Source organism: Myxocyprinus asiaticus, chromosome 30 (genome assembly GCF_019703515.2).
Source record: "Myxocyprinus asiaticus isolate MX2 ecotype Aquarium Trade chromosome 30, UBuf_Myxa_2, whole genome shotgun sequence".
Taxonomy (NCBI): domain Eukaryota; kingdom Metazoa; phylum Chordata; class Actinopteri; order Cypriniformes; family Catostomidae; genus Myxocyprinus; species Myxocyprinus asiaticus.
Genome location: NC_059373.1, coordinates 19,606,035 through 19,630,918, shown reverse-complemented (window position 1 = coordinate 19,630,918; position 24,884 = coordinate 19,606,035). Strand labels below are relative to the sequence as shown.

Below are 24,884 nucleotides of genomic sequence, written 5' to 3'. Positions count from 1 at the left end.
TTAAGTGTAGAGTGGTAATGAGCAGGATGAACACAGGCTGGTTAACAGTGGGATTCCCACTGCACTGGTATAGAGTGACTGCCCTGAAAAAGGCAGCAAGTGTTCTTACACAGAGCTCTATTGAATCAAGGCCAGCTCAGCTTACCCCGGTCTTAAACATGCTGTGAAGTGTGAAGAACGCTCCAATCAAAGATCACGCAGGGCATCGGTCTCTTCAGCTCTCTCCAAAAACAAACACTGGCTACCGTTATGTGTGACGAGCATGTCACCAAGAACATTTACAGTGCCAAAAATCATCTGACTGATACTATATCTGATTCTGCAAAAAGTTGGAAATAGACTTTAAGGTATTTTAAAGTAAAAGTACATCTGAAAGTACGCCTTTTACAATGCAATAGCTGCAATGAAATTCTGCTTAAGAATGCACAGATCTGTTAGAGCCGTAGCTTTGTGGGCAGTGCTCCGATATTTCATGCAGAAGCATAACGGGTGAACCAAGTTTGAGTTCTGGTTCAAGGTCCTTTCCTGGTCCTGTTCCCCCTACTCTCCCCTGTTGTTTTCTTTCTCCCTTTCCAATTTCCTATCTAATAAAGGTAAAAATGCCAACAATATAACTTTTAAAAAAAGAATGAACAGACTTGTGACTTAAATGGCCCACATTTAAAGGCACTTTTTTCTATGTGCAGCTTGTTTGCACAGTGACGTGTTCGCCACTTTCCCCAGGTGCCCAATGTTGACTGTTTGCGATGATGAAACTAGGCCTTGCCGTACCACTCAAAACATACGGAACCAATCAGCTGAGGGTCAACAAGAGAAGTAGACATGGAAATTTGCACGCACAGGTCCCAGTGGAGCCCGATGGCGGTCTGCAGCCTCTGTGGGATCAGCAGCATTAAATGTAGCTTCCCCACACCTGGCCCCGGTCTCCACAGGGCTGATAGCATCGCAGGCTGGGTGTGTTCAGCAAGAGTGTGTGTCTAAGAGCTCCATTGCAGCCAGACTATGAGGGCTGTATCACAGGTCAGCAGTTGGCCAGGGAGCCAGACCAGGAGATCAAGCTTTTAAGAGGGCTTTGTTTCAGAATCGTACTCCCTGGTAGGATTTTTGACAGGTTTTTGAAATTATTTATCGACCTGTGATGAGGTAAAGATGCTCAATACAGTAAATAAACTTGTTAAATACAAAATTTGACTGTAGGGAATAAAAATTGAGCAAAAGGGCAAGTAAACACCATTAGAATGCAACAAAAAATTATTAATTTTGTGCAAGCTCTTATATTTAAAAACTTTACCAGGAAACGGGGTAGATTACAGATGCTATTACTGTCCTATTAGATTTTTCATTTAAAGGTCACAACTTTTGCCAGTTTAAATAAAGAGTCTGTTTTGACAAAAAAAAAAAAAAAAAAAAAAAAGATTTCCATAATCATTGTTCTTTAAGCATCATTTTCTTACAATGGTTATGTTTTTTTTTATTTATTTTTTTTGCATATTTTACTTGGTTTTGGAAATGTCTTATAAGAAATAGTTCCCCCAAAAATGAAAATTCTGCTATTATTTACTCTCCCTCATGTTGTTACAAACCCATGTGACTTACTTTCTTCAGAGGAACATAAAAGGAGATGTTTGGCAGAATGTCACCATTCACTTCCATTGCATCTTTTTTTCCAAACAAAAAAAGTGAAAGGTGATTGAGGATCAAATTTTGCCTTACATCTCCTTTTGTGTTCCACAGAAGAAAGAAAGTCAAATAACATTTTAGAACATGACAGTGAGTAAATTTTAATTTGGGGTGAACTATCCCTTTAAATGAAAATGGGTCCCTTTTAAGATTTTAGAATTCCTCAGCCCTTGTACTAGTTAATTAGGATACACCTGCAGTTTTTTTGCAACGTGGCACACTGTTTGCTAAAATGCATTACTGTGCAGTGACTAGTTTTTTTTTACTTTATTATGTCAATGTTTGAAAGCCAAACTAAACTTGCTGCCCCTTCCAGCAACCAGCACTCCATAGTCTAATTTTTCATATGTACTTTACCAATATTTAAATTTATGCTGTTCATGAACATGTATATTTAAATTTATGACTTCATGAACATGTATCCTATATAAGCTTACGAAGTGCTCAGAGAGATATCTCCAGCAAAGTATTGTGGGTATGATTTCTTTGTGCATTTTTGGGGCACATCCAGTCAGCCTAACCAGGAGAGGAAGGACAACGTCAAAACAAAACAGGACAAAAACAACTCATTACTAACCTTTAGTAACTTCCACATCTCTGCGGTTGCCTGCCAGGGTGGTGTAGATCTTTCTAATGAGCTCCATGTTGTTTAGCAGAGAGTTGAAGCCATTAAAGTAGGAAAAGCTGACCTGATGTGACGTACTGCCACCGGCCGCCTGCAAAATTAGCAGACACACACACAGACATTTGCACGAAGACATCCTTTTATGAGGAACAGAGGTGATAAATAACTGAATATTCTATGGAGTGCAAAACATTCATCAAGCTGCAGTATGGCAACATCTTTAGCGCTTCCACCCCACAGAGCACTAAATAAATACATGTGTTTCACAGAGACGAACACTGGTAATTTTCAAGGGATTCGAGCTCGAGGGGCATTTTAATTAAGCTGTTTTATGAGAAGAGGGGCATATAAAAAGTGGGAAACTAACATGAGTTAAATCTTTATATAGCATCTGACAGAATCATTCCCCCCTTTTCAGTGTAAAAATGTCCTCAACGTATTCATTCAGAGGTTGATGGGATAAGAAAATAAATATTAAGTAGTTCCTAATCTCAGCGTTTTTAATTTATATTTGTTAACTGCAGAGACGGGCCATACTCTAGTTTGGCTGAAAGAGAGCTTGTATAGTTGTTTTCAGGCTAGAGGGGGTTGGGAAAGAAAATCAAGGCCGGATTGTCTCTCACTAGATGGCGCTGTGTGCTTTGCAGAAATTGTGATGTGTACCTGAAGACCACAAAAACTCAGACCTGCCTTGAGGTTTCTTTAACCAACATGTCATTTGTAAAAACCCTGCATAAACCTGTCAAGGAGTTGTGAATACTGACCCAAAAAAAAGCATAAACTTCTAAACCCCCAAAGATGGGAAAAGATATTTATACCTCCTGTCGTGTTTTGCAAAGCGTCTAAATCAGTGGATGAGTGTATAGGCTAGGTTTGACGAGCGTATTGTCTTTAATTCATTTCTAATGGCCTCGAAATTGTGTTTACAAACATCTCCCAGAATCACAAGGTTTATAATGGCACAAACTGTGGAGAAAATGACAGACTCCAGGGAGTGTTTAAAAAACAGACTGCTCTTCATAGAAATAAACACATGCCAAACACCTTGCAAACAAATATCTCCAAGTGGTTTATGTTAAACCAAAAGTTTCTTTAAAACTGCCTTAATGCATCAATGCAAGACCCCTGTCCTACTGTATAAAAAAAATTATTTTTTTTAAAGATAAACAGACTCGCTGCCACTAAGCATTCCTCCACAAATGGTGTGAGCGTGTGTGGTCTGATGGTCACCATAATGTCCCTGAAGTCCTGAGCCGTGATGGTGCCCGTCCAGGCCTGGTCTCTTTGCACAAAAGCCTGTCTGGCATGTTCAAGCTGCATCTCCTGCAACACAGTAATTATAAGTCAGTTTCTACATGCTGGTCCTTTACAGAATACTGCACTTAAGTGATTTAGAAACAAACCGATATGGCATAAATGTACTTTTAACATAAAACAAGATACATGCTTTACATCTGGCCCTCATTGTAACAAAAAGATACAGATGTAAATGAAATAGGGGAGCACGGGTCTTTGTTACACACGTGGTTTAAACGTTTCCACACACGCTGGTAAGACGAAACTTAATTTGTTTTCTTGTTGCCATATCAACGCTGTGTCTGGTTTTGAAGGGTGCAATATACCGAGCATCCTCCTTTAAACAAATCTCGTTTAAACGAGACGGCCTTCGTAGGACAAACGGAAACAGAACGTAACATGGTTGCTATGACAGCACGCCACTCTTTAACAAGCGCGAGCGCTTCGAGTGAGAAGGGAACAAAGTCCCTTTAGAAGGGAATGTATGAGGTAAATTTTAGGAGAGTTATAAAGATGTAAAGAGAAAAGAAAATAGATTTTACAGGTGTACTTTTAGTCTAATACTTTATTTTAATTATATATTAATATAATTATACATATTATATACTCTGCACCCATCTACTGAGGTACTTCAACTTGGGAATTAACATTAATTGCACGTGAACATCATATTTACGGGCAAATTGGCGTTATTTATTTTTTTTTTTAGACATTTCCGTTGAAGCAAAGAATTGTGGGTTATGAGTGCCCACGAAGGATACACCTCATGCATCCTCCGAATTTGAAGTGTCCTACTTGCGTTTATGAAACGAGACAGCCTCGATGACGTATGCGGCCGACAAATGCGACCTCCGGAGGATGCATCCTTCCAAATGTGACAGCCTGTGTAGATAAAAAAAAAGACCTTTGGAAGATATCGCCAAAAGTTCATTTTAAAGTAGCAAAGGTAAAAATTCACATGAAAGTAAACAAGGCAAACTTGGTATCTTTTTAATTTTCAATCTTTTTGCTAGCATCTTTCTTAGTCTTTTAATTCTAAGATAGCCAGCAGAAGTGACCAGCAGGTTTAAATCCCAGTGCCCCAATTACAAAAAACTATATGCAATTCCATGCATTCAGATATGTAATTTACCTAATTCCCCTTACTGCGCGCGCGCGTGCGTGCGTGCGCGTGTGTGTTTTGTCATCAATCCATGCATTATTTCAGTCAGTGCTGTGGCTTTGTTGTGTATTTATTGTCAGGTGCCAAAATTATTGCTATATTATATATGACAAAGTTATTAAACGGCTTTTATTGACATGAAAATGTAGTTTATCTTCTAGGCTTTTTAATTAGATCAGATACAGTTGTTAGAGGTGGATTTTAAGCTGTTATATGGTCTTGTTACAACGTGCCCCGCCTATGGGGTACGTTGTAACGTTTCACTTTCTTTTTTTCGAGGTAGATTGCGAAAAATACATCGAACCCCAAGCACATTTACACAAACTGAAGAAAAACAAAAAGTGTTAGTTTGTGCCCCGCTCTCCCCTAGGCCTAATCAAAACAGCTTCATTTGATCCTAAAAATAAAGATTACTACCCTGATTGAATCAACGAGTGCTTCAGTGTTTTGTCTAAAATAGAATTTTAGATAAGAACATTTTACAATAACATTTTATGTTTTTAAAATATTACATAGGCTACGCCTATATTACATAAATGCGCGACGACAGGTGCAGTCAAGGTTCAATATACACGAACAGGACAGAAAAGGAGTAGGCTGTATTTGTTTTTGATAGGTTTCGACGAAGAAACGTTTTTGTGTGTGTGTATTTTTTATATACTACTTCGTTTATATTACATTGAGTCGTTAAATTAAAAAAAAAGTATTTTGGAGAGAGAAAAAAAACACACTTAATAAACGCGGGAAATTGTCGCGCGAATTTATCTCACGAGGAGACAAGACACAGACAGGAATTAATTTCTCCGACATCACAAGCTTTTTAAATCCAGTTGTTTTTCCCCCTCTCTTTGTGTTTCTCTCTCTCAACGCGTAATTGAGCTATGGTCCCAAAGTACTGAAAATATAGGTCTGCTGCGCAAATGGACGCGTCTCCACATGTAAGAAACGCCAAAAAAAAAAAAAAAAAAAAAAAAAAAAACGCTATTAAAGAAAATGTCAAAGCTTTACATGTCTAACTCCGCGCCAAACTATTGATACTTTAGAAATGTCACTGTCCTCACATAAACAGCAAAAATGCCGTTACAGATTGTTAGCGGTAATTTCACTATTATTAACCTATTTTTCACACCTATAAAATTATTTGAATATTCGCAAATTCATGTCAAAGCTGACGGAGGGAGCAGACATTAGAAAACAAACACGCTGCCTTCACAAGTTCATTTAAAAAAAGTACGTCTGATACATGCTCTTATGTTCTCGTCTTTCACATTTAACGTTTTTAACACGAAGGAAATGCGAGTAGCACTGTAAATAAACAAAACAAGCTGAGAGGTCGAGGTAAATAATAGCTGGCAGTGGATTTTTCCTGCATTGCATTGTGCTGGTGCAGCCACAAACACGTGGAATTGCATAATAATTGTGGCTCTGAACATTACAGTTTACAGTTAGTCTCTTAAAACCTTAAATTACTGCAACTGTGAGGGTTTCAAAAGCATGTGTTTTATTTAGAGAGGAAAAGAACAGAACCTCTGAAGGCCCATATTGAAACCACCCTGGCATTTATTGTGCCTTTAATTATCTTTGGATTCCAATAAAAACATTTGATGAGCCACCTCTGTTTGGGTCAATTATTTCAATTCAGGCGCTGGCACTAAACCCACATTTAAACAGTAAATTGCCTACTTGAAATATCTGAGAAGTCTTAAAGATCTCATCAACAATGTTCAGGTTAAAGAAATTGCAGAATGTATGACCTTTGGCTATGACAGTAATTCCATTTCTGACAGCTGAGCCAGGTTTCTGGCATTACCAATACCCGTCAATATGACCTACAAATATCATACGAAAAATGAGTTCAATGTTGGAATGCATCCATTCACAAAGTGTGGGTGGGTGGGTGGGGGGTGGTTCATTGAGACTAAATTAGCATGGAAGCTCATGAGAGGAATCTGCAGTAAAACCAGTTGCATCTTTCTCATACATGGAGCTGCTGGTTCATTTTTACAGTGTTTCTGCAGCACACGTCTGTCATAGAGGGGTTGGGTCTCAGCAAATATTTCTTTATTATTCCTTAATTAAAAACACATGAACTCCTGACACACTAAACATCAGGATAAAGAAAAAATACCACCAGAATAGTGTCTTATTATTGAAATTGCTGAATTAGTTTGTGATGTACTTTTGAAAAATGTAATTGTAATAATAAACAAACAGAGGCCATGGTGGTTGTAATAATTTATGTAATTAGTTTGCATCTAGATCTAATATATTATACGCTTTTAAAGTTTACTTCTAAATGTGGTACATTAAATGAGCTGTTAAACATTATAGGAGGTAATAATGTTTGTTAATGTTTTTAATGAAACTCCTTTTAAAGTGCTGATGAGAAATTTAGCTTTTTTGATATTGAGAGTCTGACAGGATGGGAGGTCCCTGGTCTGTAAATGTGGAAAACCATGATACCAATAATACTGCATAAAACAGACATATATACTGTAAATATATATATATATATATATATATATATATATATATATATATATATATATATATATATATATATACATATATATATATACATATATATATATATATATGTATATATATATATATATATACATATATATATACATATATATACATACATATACATACATATATATATATATACACATACATACATATATATATATACACATACATACATACATACATACATACATACGTGTGTGTGTGTGTGTGTGTGTGTGTGTATGAGAGAGAGAGAAAGAGAGAGAAAGAGAAAATCTCTTCATGTAGCAGTAACTTTTAACATGAATATTAATAATTTTGGCATATTATAACAGTCTAATGTATAATGCATTATAACAAACTAATGGACAGAACATATAAAATGGAATTAACAAAGCTGGAAATCAAACCAATGAAGCAGAATGTAACTTACATGATATAACTTTTTTGTAGCAATGGCGTATAGAGGATGAAATCTAACAATTACAATATCTTTCACTGGATTTTTGAATAACTCCAAACAACCATAAGAATTTCTCAATGTAAACAAAATGAAACCAATCAAACAGGAAATGTGTTTTTTTTTTCAACATTTTCAAGTCACAAAAAAAAAAAACCTCATTCTGTCTTGGCCACAAACACAATATCAGCGCGTTTCTCGCAGTTCCCCAAAACACATCTGGTCCAATTTAAGTTTAATATGAAAAGCTCATTCAGATATAGCGAGCGTAGATGTAAACTTGGCACAGCCGATCCCTCACACCCCCTCTGCCCACTCGCAGGTCTAGACATTATATTGGAAAACGTCTTGCAAACAGCAAATACAAAAGGAATACCGCTATTCTCCTTATAGGAGAAAACCTTTACCTGTTTTTGGGGAAATCGCTGGACTGTACTGAGGTTACGTCACCTAATGAGAAACAAATGCTGGAATAGGAATATATCTCCAGTGTTTCATTAATGACTAACTAGGTCAATATGCCTCGTTGTGCTTAGGGAAATGGTGCCCAGAACTCTGTGTCAATCTAGACCAGACCAGGCACAAAATATACCAAACAAGACATTGCATCGATCTGAACAGCAGTCATACCTCCCAGCAGAAACTGAATGAACTCCCCATAGTTCAGGTGTTTCTTCCTCTCTGTGCCAAAGTGAAGCTGAACAAACTGGGAGTTCCAGTTAAAGGGAATGTGCTGGTGAATAGTGGTCTGACCAAAAACTTGTTTCACATCCTCTGAAATCACAGAGAAGCTTGATGTGAGAAATGTCATTGAACACAAAAGACATGGAACAGGAGGATTGAGTTACAAAACTATGTATTGTTTCCACGATGATTACCAATGCATATCCAGGACTTTTTCAGTCATTCGTGATTACTGGAATGATGACTGGATTTTTTAAAATCATTCTAGAGGGATTACATTCACAAAGAGCAATTTATAGCCAACGTTGAGCTGAGCATAACTAGAAAAATTTATATACGCTATAGTCCATGACTTTTTATGATTTTTTTTTACATTCCATAACTTTTCCATGCCAATTTTACAATTCCCTGATATTCCCTTATTTCCAGGTTTTCCAATTACCATGACTAGAGAGTAAAAGTATCAAATTGATTCATTTGTGGTTAGTTCATTTTTGTGTGCCACACAAGAAAGAAATAGGGGTTTGGAATGACACAAGGGTAGGTAAATGATGTCAGAATTTTCATTTTTGGGGAGGTGAAATAACCCTTTAAAATGAACTAACCTGAATATACGGCACTCATGAAAAACAGCCATTGCACAATCAATAAGCTAAAATAATTCTTAGCAACAAAGATGACAATAAAAAAATTTTTGTTGAGAAGTATTATTAATGGAACACAAACACAGAACTCCAGCACATTTTCCCCATTTACAGGCAGCATATAGAGTACAGCAAATAGTCATTTTAGCAGACGCGTTTTACACAGCATTACTACAGAGTTCCACTGTAGAGTCGCTCCAGACTGGCTGAAGACTGGCCTTTATTCTATCAGTGTTTATGAATCTGTCAACACTTCTCTGTTCCTTTCTCTTTATATCGTTTTTGGAGCCTACAAGTTTATTACCTCTAATTCACTTAATTGAAGTTGAAGGGAAAAAACGCAAAAAAAAAAAAAAAAAGACCCATTTAGTCATTTATTAATTAAAACTTAAATTTTCCTAACCCTTTAAAAATAACCCTTCATAACATGACTTGCAAAGACAGGGTTTATTAAAGACTGAAAAAAGAAAGACTGTTTAATGTAATAGCGAGAGACCTTTAATGCTTTTAATGACATTAAGAGGGTTATAAACGGGAGTCTCCTGTTTGCTTCAACACAGAGTGGCATTTCATTTTCCGACACTCTGTAGTGCATCACAATAAAGTGACTTTGACATGACCATAATCTTAGTCAGAAGTTATTTGCTATTTACGTTGAGGTGATTATAGCAGTTGAAAACAGGTGTACATGAGACAAATACTGCCTATACGTACTCCTTACAGCACCCTATTGATGAAATTAACAACAAAAGTCTTTTGAATAGCACAGAAACATCCCATTTGAATATGAAAATTTGAATATTTGCATGTATTATCTGATCTTATACCCCATTGAGTAAACAGGTTGATGAAAGTCTCTTTCTCGCCGCCTAGGCACTTTGCATTTTAAAAAAGCTGATCTGACAGCTCTCACCAACAGAAGGCAAATTAGACTAAGTCGATTACGGAACCTTGAAACACATGGAAAACACATGCAGTCTTTTTGCACAAGTGTTCTGAAGAACAAAGGTAACAGTAAAAGCAACATCTAATAATGTTCGTGTATTACTATTACTATACAATTCCTTGTTCTTCTGTCTTGTCTGGCATCAAATAACCACAATGAATGTCCAGTGTAAGATTATACTGATGTCCACTAGGGACCATTTAAAATCAATCTCCATTTTAAAGATTACTGACAGTGCTTGAATAAACCCGATTACAAGTTCTGATCCTGTGAGGTAATACTTTGTTCAGTGTCAGGGAGCGGTCTGTTTAATCAAACATTCAGATTAAACTACTTAACCTCAGCCTTTTGTTTTATTTTGGTCAGGTGACTTAAGGTGCTTTGGCATTGTACTCTCATGAGGTTATCTCATAGCTGAAGGCTTAAATCAATAAGTGCTAAGGCCAAAACACCATTCTTCAAGAAAATTAAATATTACATGGTGATAAAATGTCTTGCTCTATTAAAATGTCAACTCTTCCCTCAGCTGGAAATTAAAACTGTCAAGAAATATCCTACTATCATATTATCATGAAATGTCATATCATATATTTTCTTCTAAACAAAGAAAATATATTTTGCCTAAAGAAAACAAAGCCTACATTTAGGATCATTAAAGGATTCCAGCTGGATCTTATGATGGCTATATGTGCTTTTTGAAGCCTCAAAAATTTGGCACCCATTCACTTGCATTTTTGCTGAAACATTCTTCCAAAAATCTTAATATGTGTTCTGCAGAAGAAAGAAAGTCATACACATCTGGGATGGCATGAGGGTGAGTAAATGATGAGAGAATTTTCATTTTTGGGTGAACTATTCCTTTAAGATTTTTTGCATTGGTCATTATTTTCAGGACAATTATGTAAGCATATTTTACCCCCTAATTGTTCTGTAATTCATCCTGACATTTAACGTTTGTCATTAATATTATTTTCAATGATGATTCTCATTACCGTAATACAGTAGTGTTTTTACTCTATTACGGTAAAACAAAACTGTTATGCAATACTTTTTAATTAAAATCAGCATAAATTAAAGGCAGTTAAACAAATACTATCATATTGTATAAAAACTATATACAGTTGTGCTCAAAAGTTTGCATACCCTTGGAGAATTGGTATATGTACCATTTTTAAAGAAAACATGAGTGAGCAGGCAAAACACATTTCTTTTATTTCTTATGGGATTCATATTCAACTGTAGGTTATAACAGAATGGCACAATCATAAAACAAAACATGGCGCAAAAAAAACAAAAAAAAAAAAAAAAAATGAAATGACCCCTGTTCAAAAGTCTGCATACCCTTAGTTCTCAATACTGTGTATTGCCCCCTTTAGCATCAATGACAGTGTGCAATCTTTTGTAATAGTTGTCTATGAGGCCCCAAATTCTTGCAGGTGGTATAGCTGCCCATTCGTCTTGGCAAATGCCTCCAGGTCATGCAAAGTCTTTGGTCGTCTTGCATGAACCGCACGTTTGAGATCTCCCCAGAGTGGCTCGATGATATTAAGGTCAGGAGACTGTGATGGCCACTCCAGAACCTTCACCTTTTTCTGCTGTAACCACTGGAGGGTCAACTTGGCCTTGTGCTTAGGGTCATTGTCATGCTGGAATGTCCAAGAGCGTCCCATGCACAGTTTTCGTGCAGAAGAATGCAAATTGTCTGCTAGTATTTTCTGATAACATGCTGCATTCATCTTGCCATCAATTCTCACAAGATTCCCCGTGCCTTTAGAGCTCACACACCCCCAAAACATCAGTGAGCCACCACCATGCTTCACAGTGGGGATGGTATTCTTTTCACTATAGGCCTTGTTGACCCCTCTCCAAACATAGCGCTTATGGTTGTGACCATAAAGCTCTATTTTGGTCTCGTCACTCCTAATTACAGTGTGCCAGAATCTGTGAGGCATGTCAAGGTGTTGTCGGGCATATTGTAACTGGGCTTTTTTGTGGCATTGACATAAAGGCTTCTTTCTGGCAACTTGACCATGCAGCTCATTTTTGTTCAAGTATCGTCTTATTGTGCTCCTTGAAACAACCACACCGTCTTTTTCCGGAGCAGCCTGTATTTCTCCTGAGGTTACCTGTGGGTTTTTCTTTGTATCCCAAACAATTCTTCTGGCAGTTTTGGCTGAAATCTTTCTTGGTCTACCCGACCTTGGCTTGGTATCAAGAGATCCCCGAATTTTCCACTTCTTAATAAGTGATTGAACAGTACTGACTGGCATTTTCAAAGCTTTGGATATCTTTTTATATCCTTTTCCATCTTTATAAATTTCCATTACCTTGTTACACAGGTCTTTTGACAGTTCTTTTCTGCTCCCCATAGCTCAGTATCTAGCCTGCTCAGTACATCCACGTGAGAGCTAACAAACTCATTGACTATTTATACACAAACACTAATTGCAATTTAAAAAGCCACAGGTGTTGGAAATTAACCTTTAATTGTCATTTAAACCTGTGTGTGTCACCTTATGTGTTTGTAACAAGGCCAAACATTCAAGGGTATGTAAACTTTTGATCAGGGCCATTTGGATGATTTCTGTTATCATTATGATTTAAAAAGGAGCCAAACAACTGTGATAATAAATGGCTTCATATGATCATTATCCTTAAATAAAAGACAGTTTTTTTGCATGATCAGTCATATTTTCAAAATCAATGCCAAAATTTCACAATTTCTGCCAGGGTATGCAAACTTTTGAGCACAACTGTGTATATACAGTATATATAAATATATAAATAAAAATAAATTACAGTAGTGAGAATATGAGAACTAGAATCTCTTTTTTTGCATTGCGAAAATGAGAATGGGGGGGAGGAGGGGGCTTAATTTTCATGTAATATTGTGACAAATAACTTGACATTTTCTTGACACGTTTCATGAGATTCACCAACAAATGTACCGTTTAGCACTTAAATGTAATGAATGAAAAAAATCAAGCAGATATACAGTATTAAAACAGATGCAGTCTCAAAAAAAAAAAAAAAAAAAATTAACAAAAAAGGAAACATGTTTAAAGCTTACCAAAAGTGGCAAATCCATTTCCAGTTTTGTCGAAGAGCTGAAAGGCGACCATGAAGAGAGCATCTGGAGCACACAGCACAGACTCAAAGGCCAAAAACTCAGGAAAGGAGATCAACCTGATGAAGAGAAACACTTACAACTTACATACTGCGGACACTTCACTCCACCAGCCTGGCATTACATTATTGTATGATGAGAGGGTATCATTCACTGATTACTGCTTCCTGTCGCCAAACAAAAAAAGGTAGCACATATTTTCATTGTGAACACTTGACACTTGAATGATTTTTTCAACTGTAATTATCAGCCTAAAATTATGATGTACAAACAATCTAAACACACAGTCCGGCTTCAATTCTATGCCCAGAGATTAAGTAAATGACAAAACAATTTGACATAACAAGCTATTCAATGATCCCAATCTTGATTGAAGGGCTTCCAATTTGACTGTCAAATGTCATTACCTTACTGAGAATGGGACCAGTTCAAATAAGACCCTCAGGATGGTTGGGAACTCAGTACACAAAGTGATTACAGAAGAAGTAATGTGAGGAAATGTACAGTCCTGCCATGCATGTCATGCCAGAAATACTGGTATAAGTGTATATATTTTGAGAAAAACATGAGGAACATAAAATAAGCATATATGCTTTGCAATGCATTGACTTCATTAGTTTCCATATATGCATTCTCTTTGCAGTGAAGACCACTGCATTCTGTTGTCTGACAAATAATCAAGTAAACCAGGAGAAAGATAAATATATATATATATATATATATATATATATATATATATATATATATATATATATATATATATATATATATATATATATATCAATCATATAGGGGAACAGCATTCCTTCTGCAAATGACTAAAAGTTTGAATTATAATGGAAAGCATGATATTTGCCAAGCCATCATAAAATACATAAACACGCACACAAACAGACATACCTACCTCATCAAATAAGCAATTTCAACATTCATATGAAACCCTGGGGACCATGCAATATAGTCTTTATTTAAGCACAGTTCAAAGTTGCCTAAACTCCATTATGAATTTCACAAATGGATACAGCATTTACTCGAGGTCACTGCTAACAAGCAGTCCCAATGCATGCATGTCTAATTTATTTCAATTTCCAGGGAGCAATGATTACATTTTCGTGGCCACTCTAATTAATTTTTTTACTGATGAAATTCAAAGGAATTGAGAATTTGTGTGCTTCCAGCATGCCAAATCAGGCACATTGTGGAGTCAAGAGTAATTGTTTTATTAACTAATCTGACAGTTGGAGAACAGGAGCCTGTTGTTTCAGAGTGGGTGGAGAGCTACAAAGGCGATCCACAGGGTCCAGGCATCTATGATTAAAACCAAAAAGCAAACAGAAATGATACAGCTAGTGCTGCTTTTACAAAAAGCAAAAGTCAAACTCAGCGAGTTATTAAAACTTCTCAGAACCCGGAAACCGTTAAAAGGCATTGATGGTCTTCTAATCATCAGATGGTATAGCTTTCATTTTAGATCAGGTCTGGGCTTGATGGTCAGTGTCACTGAAATTGATTTTGGGAGTGTATCTGCATTTACGTTCTATCAACACACACCAAAACCATTTACAGAGTGGACATAGCTTCCCCAGCAGCATGCCAGACATGAGGTCTATGATGGTTGATTAACAGTTCCTTGACTAACAATTACAGAGATACAAAGACACACACATAAAAAATAAATAAATAAATAAATAAAAAATAAAAAACTGAGCTGGCATAGCCATGTAAAACAAACTAGACCACTGCTTGGATAATAAGCTCAATGTAGAACATCCTCCAACAATCAACTAACATGGCACATAACCAGAATGGTTCACGATAAGGTGCAGTATGCAAAAACTATTACATTCCTTAAATATGACACTGAAACTGTTCAACATTTCACATGGAACTTTGTTTTTCCAAATATTAAAAAAAAAAAAAAAAAAAAAAAAAAATGGAAAATGCAGTTATTTAATATGAAATATTATGACTAGCAGAAGGATGATAAATTCAACCTGGTCTCACAGAATCACATTACTATAGCTACTTTTTTGGCAAAATGATGTTCATATATGCCTAAACGAATCAAACCAAGGGAGAAAACACACCAGGTTCCGAAAACAAATGCTCCAAATGAGCCAGGTGTGAAAACGCCCCAAAACCTCATAGAACATTAACTTTAAAAACCTCTGTTTTTCATTTTCTCATTTGCTTATTATGACACTGTTGGTTAGGTTTAGGTTTAAGGATTAGATTTGTGAGTTAGATTTGTAAATTTTGATGATTTAATACTCGATAGAGTATTAACCTTAAAGGTGCACTTGGTCATTGTTTTACTCATTAAAAAAAGTTTACTCCCAAAGAAATTAATAGTAATTTTGAAAAATATACAATACCGGTGAAAAGTTTTGAAACCCATTCTTTATTATCATTTTTTTCCCACATTTTAGAATAATAGTAAAGTCATCAAAACTATGGAATAACTTAAATGGAACTATGGGAATTATGTTGTGACTAAACAAAATCCAAAATAAATCAAAACTGTGTTATATTTAAGCATCTTCAAAGTAGTCACCCTTTGCCTAGAATTTGCAGACATGTACTCTTGACATTTTCTCAACCAACTTCTTGAGGTATCACCCTGGGATGCTTTTTAAACATTATTGAAGGAGTTCCCATCTATGTTGGGCACTTATTGGCTGCTTTTCTTTATTATTTGGTCCAAGTCATCAATTTCAAAAACTTTTTTTTTTTTTTATTAAATTTTAGTTTTATAATGAAATAAATTAATATGGTGGTACTATTATATTTTTGTCTACAAAACTAATTTCAAACATTTAAGCATATGCCTTCAGATCAAAAGATTTTTAAGATCACGAGAAACATTTTAGTCAAGTGTTTCAAAACTTTTGACCGGTAGTGTATGTAAAATCGTGAGCACTCATATGAGATGAAAACTCAAGTTGTATCAATAACCTTACAAAAGCTGTTTAAATCTACAAGGAGAGGATATCCTCATGGGGACTGGCATGCTATGATCACATGACCAGCGGAATATTACTCACATAATCTCAGTAACAGCCCTGTTATTGGACACTTTCACTCATGGTTTCAGTTAATCATAGCTGACTGTGAATAAAGAATTTCGACAATGGCATCAGTTCTGAAAACCTTTTGCATTTAAATGATGCTGCATCCACACCACTAGGTGTCAGTGTAAGTCCAAGAGGACATATTAAAATATTACTGAGTGCATCTTTAAAAACCTCATCTATTTGGGAGAAAATTTAACTTGCTTTTAGCACCACAGAGTGGACATTTCACCACAAAACTGCCTTAATGGTATAAGGGACCATAATTTTGCACAAATGTCACCACTGTCACGTAATTTTCATGAGATCAGGCTAAACAAACCGGTCCATTTTCTTAAAGGTGAAGTATGTATATTCTGCACCCCTAGTGGCACCAAACAGAATTGCAAAAATAATGATGGTTTTCAAACAGGTTTCCCAAACACTCCCCCACATCTGCCATTGGTAAAAAAAAAAAAAAAAAAAACGGATTCTCTTGCCATTGGTTGAGCCAATGTTGCTGGTCGGGATGCTCAAACAAGCAAGCGATATTTTGAAAGCATCACAGAAGTCATTTTATTTTAACTTCGGTGAAATCACACTACAAAATGGCTTATTTATAGTTACAGTTGAAGTCAGAAGTTTACATACACCTTAGCCAAAATACATTTAAACTCGGTTTTTCACAATTCCTGACATTTAATCGTAGAAAACATTCCCTGTCTTAGGTCAGTTAGGATCACTACTTTATTTTAAGAATGTGAAATGTCAAAATAATAGTAGAGAGAAATATTTATTTCAGATTTTATTTCTTTCATCACATTCCCAGTGGGTCAGAATTTTACATACACTTTGTTAGCATTTGGTAGCATTGCCTTTAAATTGTTTAACTTGGGCCAGTCGTTTTGAGTAGCCTTCCACAAGCTTCTCACAATAAGTTGCTGGAATTTTGGCCCATTCCTCCACACAGAACTGGTGTAACTGAGTCAGGTTTGTAGGCCTCCTTGCTCGCACATGCTTTTTCAGTTCTGCCCACAAATTTTCTATCAGATTGAGGTTAGGGCTTTGTGACGGCCACTCCAGTACCTTGACTTTGTTGTCCTTAAGCCATTTTGCCACAACTTTGGTGGTATGCTTGGGGTCATTGTCCATTTAGAAAGACCTATTTGCAACTGAGCTTTACCTTCCTGGCTGATGTCTTGAGATGTTGCTTCAATATATTTACATAATTTTCCTTCCTAATGATGCCATATACAGTATTTTGTGAAGTGCACCAGTCCCTCCTGCAGCAAAGCACCCCCACAACATGATGCTGCCACCCCTATGCTTCACGGTTGGGATGGTGTTCTTCGGCTTGCAAGCCTCACCCTTTTTCCTCCAAACATAACGATGGTCATTATGGCCAAACAGTTCAATTTTTGTTTCATTAGACAACAGGACATTTCTCCAAAAAGTAAGATCTTTGTCCCCATGTGCTCTTGCAAACTGTTGTCTCGCTTTTTTATGGCTGTTTTGTAGCAGTGGCTTCTTCCTTCCTGAGCAGCTTTTCAGGTTATGTCGATATAGGACTCGTTTTACTGTGGATATAGATACTTGTTTACCTGTTTCCTCCTGCATCTTCACAAGGTCCTTTGCTGTTGTTCTGGGATTGATTTGCACTTTTTGCACCAAACTACGTTCATCTCTAGGAGACAGAATGCGTCTCCTTCCTGAGAGGTATGATGGCTGCGTGGTGTTTATACTTGCGTACTATTGTTTGTACAGATGAGTGTGGTACCTTCAGGCATTTGGAAATTGCTCCCAAGGATGAACCAGACTTGTGGAGGTCAACAATTTTTTTTTTCTGAAGTCTTGGCTGATTTCTTTTGATTTCCCCATGATGTCATGCAAAGAGGCACTGAGTTTGAAGGTCGGTCTTAAAATACCACAGGTACACCTCCAATTCAGTACACCTCTTATCAGAAGCTAATTGGCTAATTGCCTAAAGGCTTTTCATGGTTTTCTGGAATTTTCCAAGCAGCTTAAAGGCACAGTTAACTTAGTGTATGTAAATTTCTGAAACACTGGAATTGTGATTTAGTCAATTAAAAGTGAAACAATCTGTCTGTATACAACTGTTGGAAAAATTACTTGTGTCATGCACAAAGTTGATGTCCTAAACAACTTGCCAAAACTATAGTTTGCCAATATAAAATCTGTGGAGTGGTTAAAAAAAATTAGTTTTAATGACTTCAACCTAAGTGTATGTAAACTTCCAAATTCAACTGTACTTGTACAGTATCTACAAATTAATCTGGGATATGGTAAAATGGAAAAACAATACACACTTCACCTTTAAATTTATCAAGCATGTATCAAATTCTAATTCTGTGTCACAATCACAAAAACCCCAGACTGTGACAAACTGAATTTTTAAGAAACCAATAAAAATTCTTCAATGGCCTTAGGATATTTCTGTTACAATATTAATATAATTTTGTTATTAATTTTCAATGTTTGTATGCTAATCAGAATGGCAGAAGGGGTTTCACATCTAGGCATATGTTTTGCAAAGCATTTTCTTTTATCACCCAGCGGGGTGCCACAAACCTTTAAATTGTGTTGTTTCTAAAACATAAAGGTGCTGGTAAACACTGTCCTTAGCAGAAACACTATTTACAGACTTATTATTTCAGTGGCTTAGCGTAGTAGCTTTTATCCATGACAGGTGAGGAGAGAGCACCTTCAATAAGCTCTGGCCCTGTCATTGTCACTGACAAGCATGGATGTGGAGGGACAGGGGCTGGTTTAGCTTTCCCTGAGTGCATACCTCAGACCAGCCTAAAGGAACATGGGCACGGACTGCCATTTTCTCAGCATGTGCTCTTTACAAAGTTTTAACCCCCAAGAGGCTATGGAGTTTCTCACTTGAAGAGTTTTTTCATCAAAAATGGAGAGGGGGAGAAAAGAGAGAGGGAGAGAGGGGAAAAAGAGAGAATGTCTCTGGCAGATCTTTGAATCAGCAGGGAAGTATACATGTGCTGAATGAATGATTCAGGACCGTTGGCAGGATGCCGCTCAAACAGGGCTGAGTGAATAAAGGAGAAGTGATTCAGTGCCTGATGGATGTCACCATATCACTTGATTTATTCCAGCTCAGGAGGAGGTAGAAAATGCATCATGCTGTTTGTATCCATCTTGTGAAACAGAGATAACCTGGAAATCATCTCAATCAGATGAAAACCTACCTCAGTTGTAAAACATTTTGTGTTCACCAAAAACATCGGCTCCCAAGAAAACACACACAAACACATTTACCGTAGCTGTAGATAGATCAGAGCTTTTAGCTCGACTTGATTAGCTTATATAAAGTGTGAAATTATTTTCTTTTCTAATTGGTACAATATTTAAATCAAAAGGCTAACGACTTTCTTTCTTTCATGGAACACAAAATTAGATGTTAGGCAGCATGTTAAGACTTGGTCACTATTCACTTTCATTGCATCTTTTTTCCATACAATGAAAGTGAACGGTGAACGAGACATTCTGCATAACATCTCCTTTTGTGTTCCATGGAGGAAGAAAAGAGAAAGAAAAGAGATACAGAATTTGAACAACATGAGCGTGAGTAACTGGTGAATTCACTTTTATTTTTGGGTGAACTGCAGTATCCCTTAAAGGAATGTTCTGGGTTCAATACAAGTTAAGCTCAATCGACAGCATTTATGGCATAATGTTGATTATCACAAAAACATTTTTTGACTCGTCCCTCCTTTTCCTTCAAAAAAGCCAAAAACGAGGTTACAGTGAGGAACTTACAATGGGAAGTGAATAGGGGCCTTTTTTTGTAGGGTTTAAACACAGAAATGTGAAGCTTGTAATTGTATAAAAGCACTGGCATTCATTCTTCTGTTAAAACTCATGCATTATTTGAGATGTAAAATTGTTTAAATTGCCATTGTTACAGTCATTTTAGGGTTTTAGGGTTTGTTGACATGACATTGTAATTACACAAAAATTGTGTTTACATGCATATCCTTTATGTCTTGTGGCTATACGTTTAAAAAGTAAGTGTAGCACTGTAACCCAGATATTTGCATTTTTTAAAGAAAAGGAGGGACAAGTCAAAATACATTTTTGTGGTAATCAATATTATGCCACAAACGCTGACAATTGAGCTTATCTTTTACTGAACCTGGAATATTCCTTTAAGGCCTTGCTAAAGATCTCATGCCATCATAATTCTAGAACCAAGGGCCTACAATTAAAGTTTCTTCATTTTCAACATTCCACAATCCTGACAGCATGAAGGTTCTGACCACTGCCGCCTCTACAACCAAATCATAGAAATTCTTGTATGATGCATATCTTTATTTACCAAGCTCAGTCATCTACAAAAAATTTGCAAATTATATATTAAAAAAGCAGTACTTGCTTCCGAAAATAAACTGAAAGCACAATGCTTACCAATATACTCTACAAACCTTTTTCCATGAGCTTGATTAAATCAAGCAATCCTCTTATTTTTACTCAAAGCCCTGTAAATTAAAAAAATGATGTTCAGAAACAGAGCTCAGGCCATGATTTCCTAATAGTTATCCGTTAATAGCTGAGATGCAGCAATTTATCCATCCTCAAAGTCGCACAAAGCATGAGAGCTGAATGGCACAGGCAATTACGGTGCATGTGTACCTCTCCCGGTCTAAGGCAGCCCTAATAATGTGTGCCGCATGACCACATGCACTCTGCGCGTAATGTGGGCCGAGTGGTTGCCACGGCAACACACAATCTTTTTGGACTTACGCTTGCGTATCATTGGCCATCATTATGTATCATTAAAAGCATACATATTAATGCAAAAGGGGGTTGAGCCGTGCTGCCTGGATGGAGCAGCACCTGAACAAAGTGTGCCATGTAAAGATGTCTGACCTTTCCTCTTAATGCAGGATTAAATGCGGAATATACCGCCACATAATCCACAGCAAACGCTTTGTTCAGAAATCATCTGAACTGTAAACTGTAATTTACAAAAGTCGTGAATATTAATGAAAGACATAAATTCACCCTGCGTCTTGTTCATTTGTATTAGATATGAGAAAATCTATAGTAGGGGGGCCTTTCTCTTTTGTAGGATATTTTGATTTGTTTCCAAACTATAACCAGCTAAAGGTCCAAAGGTGACTAAAAAATGTACTATCAACAATAGTGCAGAGAAATAGATGCTAACCCATCTTTGGTCTGGTCTACAACACCTGCCAGTAGAACTGTTGCCTCCTTGGACAGTCGTATGTCTGATTGTGCATGCAGGAACTTGGACACAAAGTCCTCTGGGGACATGTAGCGCTCTCCATTTCTCTCCACACTGGCATAATGTGAAGGGAAAGAAAACTGAGCTAGCTTCATATATGGTGCTGAGGCCACTGCATCACAGAAAAGATCAATATTTCATTGTTTGTTGAACATTCATGAGAGCAGTCTGAAAATACTTAATCTTAATGTGACACTCTCAAAGAAGGTATTAATATGGTTAATACATTCTATATTGCAAAGCAGTAAACTCAAAGTATTCAATTCAATCTGATAACAAAAACAATAAATGACTTTAATCAAAACATGTTTAATACATTGTCCATAAAAGACAGATTATTAGTATGGCAAAACATGTCTCAGTTAAAGATCAAAAATCATGTTGATCAAAAATGACAATCATGAATATTCAGTATTACAAGCCCAAGACAGATGAACAAATAAAACAGATCCTCACAGCTAAAAGCTGACATGAGACACAATATTACAAGGAGACAGGGTAACACTTTACAGTAAGGTTCCATTCATTAACATTAATGTGTTAGGTATCATGAACAAACAATGAACAATACATTTATTACAGCATTTATTAGACACAATATTACAAGGAGACAGGGTAACACTTTACAATAAGGTTCCATTTGTTAGCATTAGTTAATGTATTAGGTATCATTAAAAAACAATGAACAATAGATTTATTATAGCATTTATTAATCTTAGTTAATAAAAATACAATTATTCATTGTTAGTTCATGTTAGTTCATAGTGCATTAAAGGAATAATGCACCCAAAATGGAAAATTATCTCATCATTTTCTCACCCTCATGCCATCCCAGATGTCTATGAATTTCTTTCTTCTGCAGAACACAGACCTAAAGTTTTTAGAAAAACATCTCTGCTCTGTTGGTCCAAAAAAAACACATAAAGTTAGCATAAAGTCATCCATACCACTCCGATGGTTAAATCCATGTCTGCAGAAGAGATATGATAGGTGTGGGTGAGAAACAAGTCCTTTTTTACTATAAATCCACTTTCAAACAGCCCTCCTACGCACGTTCAGGAGAGTTATTTTTCTGTTTTTGGCCGATTTTCGCATTCTTCGTGCATATCGCCACCTACTGGACTGTTGCGCAAATACGATTTATTTATTCTGCTTAATCCCTCCCTTTTTTTCTCCTCCGTGCCCAGTAGGTGGCGATATGCACAAATAATTTGAATCGCTAAAACACAGAAGAAGAAGAAGAACGTGGTCCTCTCATGAATGCACCTAGAAGGACTGGTCAAATTGGAGATTTAGAATAAAAAAGTATGTAAATATTTATCTGTTTCTCACCCATACCTATTATATCACTTCTGAAGACATGGATTTAACCACTGGATTCATATGGATTACTTTTATGCTGCCTTTATGTGCTTTTTGTAACTTCAAAATTTTGGTCACCATTCACTTGCATTGTATGACTGCCAGAGCTGAGATAATCTTCTAAAAATCAAACATCTGGGATGGCATGAGGGTGAGTAAATGAAGATAATTTTCATTTTTGGGTGAACTATCCCTTTAACTAATGCCAACAAATACAACATTTGATTTAAAAAATATATTATTATATGTTGAAACTAAGATTAATAAATGCTGCTGAAGTATTTTTCTTTGTTAGTTCATGATAAATAATGTTGTTAACTAATCTTAACATATGGAACCTTATTGTAAAATGTTACCGGAGACTGAGTGTAATTCTTGTCTAATCTACTGTAAATAACAGAAAGTAAGCAAAATGTTGATTATCGAATAATAATAGGAGCAGGACAATTAATAAAGCATATGTTAGGTTGATTCTGGCTTGTTGTTAAATTCATTTGTTGTTAGATTCATTTCATTACTGTTTATTAAAATACTTAATCCATGCAAAATATTTTCTTGTGCTTTTAAGGAACTCTGCTTCATATATTCATGTGAACTTACTATGAATACAGTGCTCGTTGCATTTTAAAATGAATCCTCAGGTTTTCTTCTGCAATGAGAAATTTATTACATGATTACATCAGATATATCTCATTATCACCAGTGCTTTGGACATTGGGCTAAGGCTCCAATCCCTTCATTTAAAGACTCTCAGTGGAGTTGAGCGGTGACATATCTTCAAGAAAATGGACTTGAGCTCTGCTGGATCAGCCCTCTTGTATACCTTTAAATATAACAAAAAACATGGAGACTTAGCTTACTATTGAAATCTATTCACAGGGACAATACTGACAGGGGTATTTAGGTTGCATACATGAGGCTCTATGCTGTCTAACAACATTACTTTGGGCTAAAGCATTCCTATAATGATTTACCCGTGGATGGTTTGCCACTGGTAACGGTGATCATGTCATCTATGATTAATGTACAAGAAGGTTGCACCATAGCTCATTCTCCTCCTTTAAAAGCATAAGAACACCACCTTTGGCCATTTCAGCTACACCCATAAATAACAGGTGCATAAAATCAAGCATACAGCCATGCAATTTCTTTATAAATATACAGTAGAATGGAGCGTACTAAAGCCCCTTTGTGCACAAAGTGATTGGTTTGGGGGAAAAAATGGTTTGCTGAGTTGATCTGTGGAGCATTTTGATTGGCCTACAGAAAGCCCTGACCCCTTTAAAATGACCATGGTTTGGAGACTGAAGTTCAACGAGCACATATTGGTGTTGTAGTTGGTGTCCACACACTTTTGGCCATGTACTGTATTCGTATAGATTTCACAATACTTGTAGATTGTCACTTGCATGTCTTTGCAGGGTAACATCCAGCAATAAGCTTGGTATTAGAAATAACACCATCACAAGCAAGTTCAAAGGAGGGAAAGTGTGAACCTCTCTCGTTTTCCAAAATGTCATAAAAATCCTCTGCATCAACCCGGATGGAACCAAACAGTGATGTAAAGCACAACTTTAGCTCTATTCAGATAGTGTTCAGCTTCATATGCGCTTCATGGCACCTGTTCAAACAACCAATGAAACACTAGACAGCTTATCTACAGGTCTGGTGGTGTTGCGTTTGATTTTTCGGCCCACTTTATTTAAGTCCTCTTCTGTCAATGTCACTGAGAGACGCTAACGTTCACATCGGACGTTAGCAGGCTAACTAGCTCCATCACACCGGCTGCTGGACACTGAAGGTTATCAGCTTATCTCATCTGCACTGCGGGGCAATCTTGTGTTAATGTTTGCTGGATATCCATGTGATTCATGATCAAACACTGAGATTGTTTCATCTGCAGAAACAACGCTGTGCGGGAATAGCGCTTACCTTTGCTGCCATGCTCAGATAGCTCAACTACAGCAACGGGAAGACTTCTCCAGCTTGATGACGTTTCCATGGAGATCACGTGCGGGACAGCAGGGAGGAAAGCGGCTAAAACACCCAT

At 36.6% G+C, this 24,884-nt stretch overlaps 1 protein-coding gene across 1 annotated transcript; it reads right to left on the bottom strand.

Annotated features, from left to right (window-relative positions):
* On the bottom strand, positions 1-24,884 carry LOC127421654 (electrogenic aspartate/glutamate antiporter SLC25A13, mitochondrial-like). The gene is made up of 7 exons (XM_051664783.1): positions 24,767-24,884; positions 21,392-21,584; positions 13,079-13,194; positions 8,354-8,508; positions 3,482-3,628; positions 2,258-2,396; positions 1-83 (listed from the first exon to the last, which is right to left on the bottom strand). The coding sequence occupies exons 1-7, from the start codon at positions 24,882-24,884 to the stop codon at positions 1-3; spliced, it is 951 nt and encodes a 316-aa protein (XP_051520743.1).

Coding starts and splice junctions, on each gene's coding strand:
- LOC127421654 (XM_051664783.1), bottom strand. CDS start 24,884: ATGGGTGTTTTAGCCGCTTTCCTCCCTGCTGTCCCGCACGTGATCTCC. Junction 3,629..8,353: donor TGCTGGGAGGTATGACTGCT/GTTCAGATCGAT, acceptor ACTGTGTTGCAG/GAGATGCAGCTTGAACATGC. Junction 84..2,257: donor AGATGTGGAAGTTACTAAAG/GTTAGTAATGAG, acceptor TGCCTTTTTCAG/GGCAGTCACTCTATACCAGT.